At 53.8% G+C, this 12,170-nt stretch overlaps 1 protein-coding gene across 3 annotated transcripts in view; it reads right to left on the reverse strand.

Annotated features, from left to right (window-relative positions):
• CRTAC1 (cartilage acidic protein 1) overlaps positions 1-12,170 on the reverse strand; it is a 151,938-nt gene that overhangs the window by 24,140 nt on the left and 115,628 nt on the right. For all 3 annotated transcript variants that reach the window (XM_070780608.1, XM_070780609.1, XM_070780607.1), the window contains exons 6-7: positions 3,902-4,036; positions 820-965 (exon numbers count right to left, since the gene is read on the reverse strand). In XM_070780608.1, coding sequence (XP_070636709.1) covers positions 820-965; positions 3,902-4,036 — 281 coding nt within the window. The remainder of the gene's footprint in view (positions 1-819; positions 966-3,901; positions 4,037-12,170) is intronic.

Genomic DNA, 12,170 nt, shown 5'->3' on the forward strand with positions numbered 1-12,170 from the left:
ATCACCCAGGATCCTAGGATCAGCTGTCCCGAGTTCAGGGTGTGCCTCCTCCCCACCCGGACAGCCTGGGTCTCACGCCTCTGCAGGGAGAGAGTGGCTGGGCCCGAGCACGCCGAGGTGGCTACCTTCAGAGAGGCGGCTTGTGGTGGTCCCGCAGAGAGAAGGTCCCTGGAGACTTCCCTGGGATCATCAAGTTTCTTGCTCCCTTGGGGGCTTTTGGCAAGACTACATACCTCCAGAGCCATCCTGACTCCTGGAAAGCATCTCTAACTGTCCCATGCCCTGCATCACCTTCTCGGAGAAAGGCCCAGTCTCAAGCTCATTAGCCTGGTGGCACCTTCCTTTCTGCCACCGAACAGTCTTTCTGAAGAATTCTTGGCATCACAGACCATTGATAGCTCAGGGAGGGGGCACAGAGAGGAGTCTGATGTCACCTTGCCCACCACCTGCTGTTTGGCCAGAGGGGCCAGCTGTTGGGAGCTCTGTGACCTCAACCTACCCTGACCCCCACTCCCACTGTACCCTTGGCCTGAGCGTCAATTTGAAATGCTCAGGCCCGGGCTATGGGAGAAGCGCTCCCAGTTCAGACAATGAAACCCCTCTCATGGGGCCTTTGCCCTGACTCCCACCTTGGGGGCTGCTCTCTCTCCTCTGCTAATGACCATGCTCTGGACACTACAGACAGCACAGCAGCCCGGGCTGGCTGGATGTCACCTTCGCTGTGGCCACCCTGCCCCCAGGCTCTGCAGAGTCTGCTCACCCTGGTGGGAGTCACAGGCAGATAGAGGGTGGGGAAGTGGGAGAGAGGCCCCTTCTTACCCGAAAGCGGACCTTCCCGTGGGCGCTCATTTGCAGGTAGAGGCGGTGGGGGCCGTTCCAGTTGCCATAGACGATGTCCACTTTGCCATCACGGTTGAAGTCCGCCAGGGCGACTCCACGCCCGTGCTGGTGGGGGTCGTCCACACCTAGGAGGAAGGGCAGGAGCCCTCAGGGCAGCCCTGTAGGCTCCACAGACACTTGCCTTGTCGGGGGTTGAGGGTGAGGGGGGCGGCCTGGAGAGCAACCAGGAAGGATGAACCTCATTGTGTCCTGATTCCTCCACAGGGGTAGAAGAGGGGGAAGCCGTCTGGTTGCAGAGAGAACCAGAGACTTGTTTTCAGGATGCCTTTGCCCAGAAAGTACTATTTTTTACTTGGTTTTGGGGTAGCATGACTTTGGGGAAGGAGACTTGTGGAGATCCTGGAGGACTTAAAGCCTTCCCCAGCCACCCCTGACATGGGGATACATTGAGTTGATCAGCACTCTTTTGCTTAAATCTCAGTGATTCCCCAGTGCTCTTAAGTCAAGTTCAAATTCCTGCCCACCTTATCTGTCTTTATCTCGCCTTCCTCACATGCACCATTCATACAGGGTTCCTTTCATTCCACAAACGAACCAAGCTCTTTTCAGCTTCTGGGCCTTTGCCTAAGCTGGTCTCTTCTCCTAGAATGCTCTTTCCCCAGCTTATGGTTACCTGGCTCCTCGTTTCTCTTCTGCTCTCAGCTATAATGTCACCTCCTCAGGGAAGCCTTCCCTGATCACTCCCATAAAAACAGCCCCTCCCACCGAGGGGTGGGCTGTTCATCCCAGCAGCCTCCCATTCTCCTCCGTTGTGCGGATCACAGGTGCAATCATGCTCCATGGCAGGGTCCAGTTTTTCTACTAGACCGTCTGCTCCATGAGGTCAGGGTCTGTCTTCTTGCTCATCTGTGTTCCCACAGCATCTATCTCAGTGTCTGTGGTGACCTGGCAGTTTTCTGTAAATACTTACTGAATGAAGAGACATAAATACTTTGACAGAAAGCACCCGGGGACTTTGGTGACAGCAGAGGAAATAACTGCTCCGTAACTAAGAAAACCACAGTTTGCCTTGTGAGATCTGTGGGGGGAGCTTGTGTGTCCAGGGTCATCTGTTTGCATTGTGCCTGCATCTGCCAGGGGCCAGTGGGACTGAGCTGATCCTCGGGGAGGACAGAGGCTAGCTTTGCCCAGAGGGGTGGCCTGACCTCCTGGCTGCCCCTGGCAGACATGATCCCTCAGGCCAAGGGCACAGCTGAGAGGCAGTGGAGGCCAGCTCTAAACACCCACGCTGAGTCTTTTGGAGGACAAACTGCCATCGGCAGGTGAAATGACAGTATGATGGGGGTGGGGATCACAGACCCAGGACACAGGTAGCTCTTGCCAGCTGTGAACATGGCGATCCTGAGATGGGGGCTAGGAGAAGGCAAGGTGGGGTCTGCCTTGGGAGCCTTAGAGGCTGATCATCCTCTTGGGAGAGGGAAGGATTTGGAGAATGGGTGGGGGTTGGGCAGAAGAGGCAGGGAGACCCAGGTTTGAGAAAGAGGGCTTTCAAAAGAATGGGGGCAACCCCCAACCTCTAGGATTAATACCCCATTAATTCTCCACAAAACGCCCCAGCCCTAATGTTGGTGGCCTTCTGCGTTGGCCCATTTCTCTCCTATCTACAAGGCACCTTGACAAGGAGTTGGTTCCTTTTCACGGGAATAATCGGTGCCAGGCTGCACTTCACAGCAGCATCTGTTTGGGTGATGAATGCCCTCTTGACATGTCTTGTTAAACCCCTGCAATCACTCTGACTTTCAATTACGGGCCTAGCACCTTTCCTCTCTCTTCCCGCCTGATACCTTCCCCCACTCCAACTTGTTCGCTCACCTCTGCTTCCATCTCTTTAACACCTTATCAAGTCCTCTCGGTTTTCTCCACCACCACCTCCCCTTCATTTTATGATTTCTCAGCAATGAGAAAATTTGCTGCTGGAGTGTACAGCAGGTGAGCTGGGTGGGAAGACAGGCTGGGGAGCTGCCTCCACCTTTAGCTTTGCCCGGAGAAGGAGATAAGGGGAGTTGATCTGCTGCAAGGATGCGTTGGCGGAGTGTTCGAGATGGGAACTCTGGAGCAGAGCGCTGGAAGGGCAGTTAAGTCACAGAGAATGGATTGGTACCTGCTCAGGGATTGGATGTTAGCTGTCAGCACGAGCTGGAGCTTGTAGGACCTTTGATCTGTGTGTCTGCATCCCCGCTCACCTCTTCTCCTGGAGACTGGAGCTTGTCGCTCCACTGCTAAGAGGAGGAGAAATCAAACCTCCCGTTCCTGGGCAAGGTGAGTGGGGGGAGGTACCAGGTGGGGAGAAGTAGTTGAAGGGCAGACTGATTACGTCCACAAGCTTTTATTATGTGTCCCAGGCCTTGCAGACACAGACAGATGGTCTTAGTGGTGTAGGAGCCTGAGTGAGTGGTACCCGCAAGGGCAGTGGGAACACAGAGGAGGGGGGTTCCAGTCTCAGCCAGGCAGCACATAGGGAGGCTGGAAAGGCTTCACAGACAATATCTGAATGAATATTGAGGGACCAATAGAAGTTCTGCAGGTAGAGAAGGGGGAGAGGGCATTTCACGTAGAGAGAACTGGCAGGTGCAAAGGCCCTGAGGCAGAGGACAGAGGAGCACAACAGGAGGAAGGGGGGCAGAGCTGGGAGCCTGGAATACTATTTTGGGTGGATTTTACTCTGCTTCTTATTATAGCTATTCATTTATTTGTCTGTTTCCCCCTCTAGATCGTCAGTGCCTTGTTTATGGGGGGTGAGAGTGGGGTAGGGTGATCTTATTCAAGTCAGGGTCCCCAGCTCTTAGCACCAGCCTGGCACTTAGCAGGGGCTCAATTAATGGTCACTGGATTGAACTGAATGTTTAAGATGGATGGGGGATTAGAGGTGACACGCACCACTAGCTGTGCAGACGGTGACTTGTCCCTCTCTCCCTGGGGCCTGTGGGGCCGGAGGGAGCAGGGCAGCCCAGAGTCCCCTGTGGGGAGGGGGTGGGGGGCACAGGGCAGAGACTGCACTCACCAGCGCTGGCTGCAGCATCCACGAACGTGCCGTCACCCCGGTTGTGGAAGAGGAAGTTGGGCCCGTTCTCATTGTCGCAGAAGATATCCGAGGCACTGCTGCTGAGGATGGGGCCCACGCTGACGCCCCGGCCCCCTGGGGAGGACATTGACCTTCACTAAGTGGAAGAATCAAAGCCCCAGGCCCATGCAGAGGAGGGGAGGCCTTGGAGGCAGGCGGGGGGGCCCTAGAGAAGCTGCGATGGTGATGCCACAAGGAGCCTGGGGAAGGGGGATTCTGATATTTCTGATGCTTCCTGGAGCCCAGATGTGGGCTCACGGTTCCATAAACCGATAAGGTGGGTGGCCGCACTGCTGGTGAGGCAAGTGAGGAGCAAGACAGTCACTTAGTGCCCACGGAATGAGTCCCTGAGTTGAGGAACACAGGCCACCACACAGAGCTTTCCCTTCCCTTCGGTGACTGAATTCTACTCCTAAACGCACCTCTGCCAACAACATTTTGATTAAGTCACAGATTCCCTGACAGCCCCCCACCTTACCCTGATTGCACGTATGCTGGTCACGATACTGGGTGTGTTCCCATTCTAAGGACCTAGAGAAATGGGTTCCAGGCACAGGTACAAGGAGGCCTCCTTTGGTTTGACTGATGTAGGAAACAAATGTGAGCACCTGCCTGTCTGTCCATCAACAGCGATGCTGAATGGATTACAATGCATCCATATGATGGCCTAGTCTGCAGCTGCTAAAAAGACTGTGTAGATCCATAATATTGACTTGGAGGAATGCCCATGACATATTCTTAAATGAAAAAGCAATTTGCCACGTAATGGTCTATGATCCTGTTTTTATTTTTTTTAAGGAAAACAAATGATATTCCTGAATATATATTTGTGCAAACTTGTTCTTGAGTTTTGGGAAAAGCTGGGAAGGCCACACCCTGAGCTGTTCACACTGGCTGCCTTTTTTGGGGAATGTCTGTATTGTTTGGCTTATTGCAACAAGAATTGCTTCTGCAGTTTGAAAGGAAAAAATCCAATAAGGTGTATATTTTTTAAGGAAAAAAAGAAAGAAAGCCAGCTCTATGTTAGGGTTTGAAGTGCCCAAGATCGATGTGGACATGTCACCAAGTTCAATCTTAAGATGTTTTGAACAAACCACCCCCAACCAATGAGTTTCAAATAAAGCCCTGAAAGCCTTCCCTCTGCCCCATCCCCACCCCAAGTTCAGCGGGGGAAATAGCTTGACCACGACCAGGATGTGGGTTCTAGTCCCAGCTTGGCTTTTTTGACCTCGGGCAATTCATGTTACCTGGTTAGCCTCAGTATTCTCATCTATAAAATGCAGATAATGTGCCCTGCCTTTTCTCTTTCAGGCCTTTTGAGAGGATCAAATGAGGTGAGAAAACTTAGAGGATCAAATGATGTGAAAGGTCTCTGTGAGCCCTACAGCCTTGCTACTCAGTCAGGTCCGTGGACCAGCTGCTGGTGTGCCACCTGTGAGCTCGTCAGAGATGCAAAATCTCAGGCGCCTACTCACCCGACCAGGACCTGCATTCTAACAGGATCCTGGGGGGTTTACCTGCATGGAAAAGTCTGGAAAGTACCGCTCTGAAGAGCTGTTCAGTACAATAACAGCAGTTTACTAGGGCATTCAGAAGAATGTGATTTTTAAAAATAAATAAATGAGAGCTCAGTGGACCTGAGTGATGCTGAGCCAAGCTCCCTCATTAGCCCACCTCCAGACAAGGCAGAGGTTTCTACTATGGATAATGTGAAGAACTGACTCGTTTGAAAAGACCCTGATGCTAGGAAAGATTGAAGGTGGGAGGAGAAGGGGACGACAGAGGATGAGATGGTTGGATGGCATCACCGACTTGATGGGCATGAGTTTGAGTAAGCTCCAGGAGTTGGTGATGGCCAGGGAAGCCTGGCATGCTGCAGTCCATGAGGCCGCAAAGAGTTGGACACGACTGAGTGATTAAACTGAACTGAATTTGGGATGGAGGTTTTCTTGGTCCCCAGGCCCTTTTCTTCTCTGAGATTTCTCCTTGGAGGAAATCATGGGACCTTTCTCACCTGTGGAGCCTGCCCACCAGGGGCCAGCTTTGGGGGCAGGGGAACAGACTGGGGCAAAGGGCATTGCTATGGGGGTCCTTGTGGGGCTCCTTGTTAACACATTCTGGGCCCTGTGTCTCCCGATTCCCCCCAGGGAATCTAATTAACTCTCAAGGCGAGCCCAAGCCTCATGAAAACAGAGCCCCTGAATCCACAATGCTTCCAGGGAGTGTCATCCTAGTTGCACAGGCCAGGCATTTTCATTAGGAGAGCCATGCGTGGGGCTTTCAGATGCTTTTCTTTTCCTAAGTCAGCAGGGAGGGTGCCGGGCTACTATACTACCTGGGCACCTCTTCTGCCCATTCAAGGAGTTGCCGCTAAGTGGTTGCTGGTCCTGCCCTTGTCTTGCCAGACTCCAGGCCAGGAGCAGGCTTCGGTGAGAAATCCTCCATTTTGTCTGGACCCCCAACAATTCCAGGTGGGGCTCCAGGACTTGCTGCCCTGCAACTCCATCCTTCTTCCCCCGCTCCAGCATCCTCCAATTTCCTCTCTGCCTCTGACTCCCAAGCTGTGACACATTCCCTTCATTTTCTCCAAAGCAGGTTATTTCCCTCTTGGACAAATTTCTAAATCTTTCTAATTAACTAATTGGGTTGGGTTGAAGCCTTGCACCATTTGTAACCTGTAATTACTAGAAAATTGCCATGGTAACCACACTACTAATTAGTGACAATTTATTGCCATGGCAACTGGACCATAACAGAGATGTTACCCACAACTCCTTCTTGGCAAGTTCACCACACAGTTGGGGAGCAGGTGAGTCGACAGTCAGGGAGCTAGCCTCCTGGGCACCAGCTGTAGCAGACTCAGGATGGAGGGTCTAAGGGGATCTGAAGCAGGGGCAGCCAGGTACCTGCACCCCTCTCTGAGGCCAAAAGGGGAACACTACTCCCAGGTCCATCGTGTAAGGGCTTTTCAGACCAATAAAATCCATTCATCTTAAGTGCAGCCTGACCATCCCACTCCATGCCCGGTCAATGACAGAGGCCCGTTATCTAGGAAGGATCTTTTGCCTAGACCTTTCCCTCTCCCGTAGCTCTTTTCCTGACTTCGCCCTGTCTTCTGTCATACCCACCCTGTTTCATGGCCTCTGAGGTTTAGCACACACCCTATGGGACAACCCCAGGGCAGTTAGGAACATCTTTATTCAGCCTTGGAAAATGATGTCCCAATAGGGAGTTAAACTCCACTTTACATCAATTAATTCCTTTATACTTGAGGCCAGAATATTCTCTTGGGGGCACGCAGCTCCGCAGTTGGGGCTAGAGAGGCGCACTGGTGGTGGGAAAGATGGGGGGGTGGTCAGGAAGTTCGAGTTGTGTGGCCTTGGGCATGTCACTGAGCCTTTCCAGGCATCTGGTTTCTCACCTATAACTTGAGACTGATAATAATAACCCCTTCTTGGGCTGTCATAATTATTAAATGAGCTGGTATTTGGAAGGTACCTTGGAAAAACGTCAAGTGCCACAGACTCATTAGTGCCAGTATTTCCCACCTGCTGGGAGAATAATATCACTTTATTTTGCTAATACTCTCAAGCTTCAAAGACCTCCTTGTTCTGCTGCTGAGTATGAATGCGGCTCCCTCCCCACCCCTCCCTGAAGGCTTTTCACTCTGCCCACCAGACTGGGTGGGAGAGAGGGTCATGGGGAAAATGCTTTCCTGTGGACCCCTCTTTCTCCGGTCGGTTGCTGGCACCCCTTGATGACCAGCTCCATGGCTCTGAGCCCAGGGGGCAAGCCTTGCTCACCCTTAAGAACTGCACCCCTAAACCTCTTGGGAGGGAGATGCAGACCCAAATCCAATTTAGGTGCAGAGGGAATCAGAGGATGAGATGGCTGGATGGCATCACCACCTCAATGGACGTGAACTTGGGCAAATTCTAGAAGATGGTGAGGGACAGGGAGGTCTGGCGTACTCCAGTCCACGGGGTTGCAAAAAGTTGGACAAGACTGGGTGACTGAACAACAACAATCCATCTCTCAAACCACATGAGGGCAGCCCTCATGGTTGAGGGTGGGGAAGGGAAAGAGGGTTGTAGGAAGTTGGGGGCATGCTGCTGCACCACCCCAAACAGTACAGCAGAGGGGCTGGGATGAAGAGGCGGGGGATTCACTGTGCTAAGGAAGAGCCTCCAGGGACTGCCTAGAGTGGCAAGAACTTGGGGAGTGCGCCCTCCAGGCATTGGTCTCCCTCCCTGTGAAATGGTGTGGGGGTGGGGTGAGAAGGTCTCCAAGGCTCCTTCCAGCTCTACTTTTCAGGGCATCCTCCAAGCTGGACCTCAGGATAAGTGTGGCTGGGAGTGGATTCCTGGGCCCATTCACAGTCCGCACCATGGAGGCTCTGCAGTGAGGCTGTTAGACAAGGAACTTGGGACCTGTGGGATTATTCTGCTGATTAATGATTCCAGTGGATGCTAAGGACTGCAGGCTGCCAAGAACGTCCAAGATATTAAGAGTAGCAAAGCAGTGGCATGAAGGGGTGGAGGAATGAACAGTGTGTGTGTGTGTGTGTGTTGGAGAAGGGGGTGTGAGAAGGGCAGGATGGTAACAGCCCACATTTCCTGAAGCTTCTAACACAATAATACGGTGTTGGTGCTGGTATTGCTACCCCCGGCCCTGTGAGAGCCATCCAGGTGCTGGGAATGGTTCCAAGCGTGCAAGGATGGAGGGTGTTAGACAAGGATATTCCCACTCGTCTCTAATCCCTCCAGCCTGTCCCTGCAGAAGATTGAGGGGGTGGGGGGGGGTGCGGGAGGACAACCCCCATCACTTGTCTGCTGGGTGGGGATTTCCAAACCTTGGGCGCCTGGTGGGTGCAGGAGCGAAGTCCTTCTCTATGTGCTCCCCTGCCCTGCCCCCAGGCAGGGCTGGAAGAAGCTATTTCATAAGAGAGGGCTGGAAAAGGAGGGGCAGGAAGAGATGCTCTGTGGTTCAGTCCCGTGTCCTAGGTTTTGTGTGATTCACCTCACCTCACCATTTTCTAGGTGAGGAAACCAAAGCTCACAGAGGCGTAATCTCAGCTAGGGGGCAATGGATCATAGCTGAAACCCATGCCCGAGTGACTCCAGAGCCACTCTCTCCCCACAGGGTGCTCTCAAACACTTCTACTCGAGTTCCCTCTCCCTAGAAGAGGGGTCTGTACTCTTGATAAGGCCCCAGAATGGCCAGCCATAATACGCTCGACATTAAAATAAAACTCAGTTGTTTTCGCTGAAGAAAATGCATACCAAGATTGCATTTGCATTCTGTAATACATCTGTGCTTGCTTTAAATAAAAAACGATGTCCCTTCTTGTCAGTCATCTAATGCATCTGACACTGTGTGTTGACTGGGGCTTTGGGTACCCCCGGCAGGCCTGTGGTTGCACTCCCCGGGGGTCCCAGGCCCTGGCTGAGGAGTCTGTCGCTCTAGCCTTGCCTGTCCCCAGCTGACACATTTGGCTGCACACTCACTGAAAGGCTAGCACCCGCCTGGGAACCCGGGAGGCTCTGAGGTCCCCAGGCTACCGCCCCTTCTCTGGAGCTGGCTAGTGGGGATCCGCCAGAAGGCCTCAGCTGGGCTTTAGGCATCTCTGTCTCCTCCAATAATGACTTTCTATAAATCAGATCTGCCCGCTGCTTTGTTCTACACTGCTCCCAGCCAACAGCAAAACTCTCCACCCAACATTGTAAATCCACCTTCATTTTCTTTCCAAATTTCTTTTAAGGCTTCTTTAATCACCACCTTGCAGCCTGGACAGATGCTCCCTAAAAGGGTGAGGCCAAATCGCATAGGTCCTCAGAAAAAGTAGAGGCTGGGGAGAGGCAGGGTCCAGAGGGAAGAAGGGAAAAATAGATGGATTCCAGCGGGAATAGGGCTAAAATGCCCACACCGGTGCCCTGGAGGACACGCCGGTGTAGACACATGGAGAATACCTCCAGGGCAGGGGCCGGTCCGGCTTGCTTTGTGCTTCCCTCTGTGTTCAGACAGTAGAGAATTCACCTGCAGTGTGGGAGACCTGGGTTCGATCCATGGGTTGGGAAGATCCACTGGAGGAAGGCATGGCAACCACTCCAGTATTCTTGCCTGGAGAATCCCCATGGAGAGAGAAGCCTGGGGGGCTACAGCCCATGGGGTCCCAAAGCATCAGATACAACTAAGCAACAAAGCACGTGGCTGTGCTCCCTACACTCAGGAAATGACCAGCATCCCTCTGTCAGAACCTCAGAGCAGGGTGCGGATGTCCAATACACTTGTGTGTACTGTCTGTGTGCCAGGCCCTGTGCCAGGCATGCCCTATGTTTACCTCTTTTAATATTCCCATTTTGCAGGCAAGAAAACTGAGGCTCAGAGGGGTTAATAAGTTGCTCTCTATTGCCTGGGCAGGAGGACGTGGTGGAAGCAAAATCTGCACCCAGCACTCTGGCTCCAGATCCTGGCTACGTAGCAGCTCTGCTAGAGGGCTAATTTAAGGTGCTCAGAGGGGCCTGGGGACATGTCTGAGATCACTGGGGGGCCATAGAGGCGGCTGCAAAACTCTTGGTCCCCTCGAGTTCCTGACAGGCTCTCGGCCATGGGGAGAACTAGTTCTTAGGATTCCCATGCAGGGCAGTTCAGGCTATAAGAGGCTGCGGGCAGCTGGGGAAGCCGGGGCTAGGAGAACCAGGAACCACCAGGGAGTGATCTTCCCGCTGCTCAACTCTGCATGCGAGGCTCGGGCTGCGCCGCCTCCAGGGACCCTCGAGTCCCCCGAGAGCGGGCGCGCCGGCCGCTAGATGGCACTGTGACCCAGCAGAGCGGCGGCCGGCCGCGGAGTCGGGCGTCTAGAGAGGATGCCTCCCCTCCCCCTCCCGCGGAGCCCGACAGCCGGGTGTGGGCTTCGCCATTGCCCGCCCTGCAGCCCGGGATGCTCGGGCCAACTCCCCTGCTTCCCTGAGTAGACCAGGCCAGGCAGCTGTTTCAATCAGAAAAACCGGGAGTCGCAATTAAAGTCCAGAGGGCCAATCCCTGGGGCTGCGTTTCTGGTGGGTGCACCTCTTCCTTCTTCACCAGCCCCTCCTGTCTTGCATGCTGGAGCAGGATTCTCAAGCTGGAGATCGTTTGAAAGGTCAGCTGATTCTGGTAGTTTAGGTATCAGCGGCTGGGGCTCTAAGTGCTAGTGTCTCTGTAAACCTCCTGTGTGACCTTGGGCAAGTCCTTTCTCCTCTCTGGACCTTGATCTGTTCTTTTGCAAACGGGTAGTTCTCTGTGGTCCATCGGGCAGATGGGTGTTGTGTGCCTTGGCTCCAGGGACATGCGGCTCTCTGACTGCACAGCTGGCCGAGGCTTGCTTCCCTCCCAGCCTGTTCAGGCCCTGCTCCTCACTGTCTACATCTCTCCCAGGGCCCAGGGCACCCTCCTGGAGCTGAGCCTTGGCCGTGTGTCAGAGCCTTGGCAATCAGGCTGGGCTCTGGTGGTGGCTGTTACCTTTGGGGTCCATTCCTGAGGGGGCATCTGGGCTAGTTTTCCAGCCAGATGTCCATGTGTTGTGAACAGAGTGACTATGGGGGCTGCAGGGTAGCGTTGGGGGTCTTGGCGGGCAGGGAAAGGGTGGGCTGGGGAAGGCGGGTAGACAGAATAGTAACTTGGTGGGCCAAATAGGTTCTTGTCAGCCAAATGGCTCTTGGAAATCTGCAGAGCTGCTCTAACGTGTCCTCTGGGCATGCCAGCTGCCCCGGCTTGCCTGCATGCTCCATAGAAACTGCTGTCCCTTCCTTGAGCTGTCTGGTCCTTCCAGCACAGCCTGGCACAGCTGCCCTGTGCCCCCTGTCCCTTCCTTGAGCTGTCCGGTCCTTCCAGCACAGCCTGGCACAGCTGCCCGGTGCCCCCATCCCCACCCGTGCTCCTCAGCTGTCTTGTCTTGGAGACACCCCTGGTTCCGCCAGCCTTCCTTCCCCACCCCTGGTTCTGCCAGCCCCCCTGCCAGCCTGCCGGCATGAACAATGTCCCCTCTTGCTCACACCCTGCTGCAACCTTATGAATTCTTTGATTCTGTGTACAGCCCTCGCTCCCAGACCTTGCTTGCCTTCCAGCTCATCATTTTCAAGCGCTTCATCTCCCCAGCCCACCCTCCTTCTGCAGATCAAGGCACTTAATTGCCAAGCCAGCCCAGTGCGCAAAACTGGGAACTATTCAG

This window comes from Bos indicus, chromosome 26 (genome assembly GCF_029378745.1).
Source record: "Bos indicus isolate NIAB-ARS_2022 breed Sahiwal x Tharparkar chromosome 26, NIAB-ARS_B.indTharparkar_mat_pri_1.0, whole genome shotgun sequence".
Lineage (NCBI taxonomy): Eukaryota > Metazoa > Chordata > Mammalia > Artiodactyla > Bovidae > Bos > Bos indicus.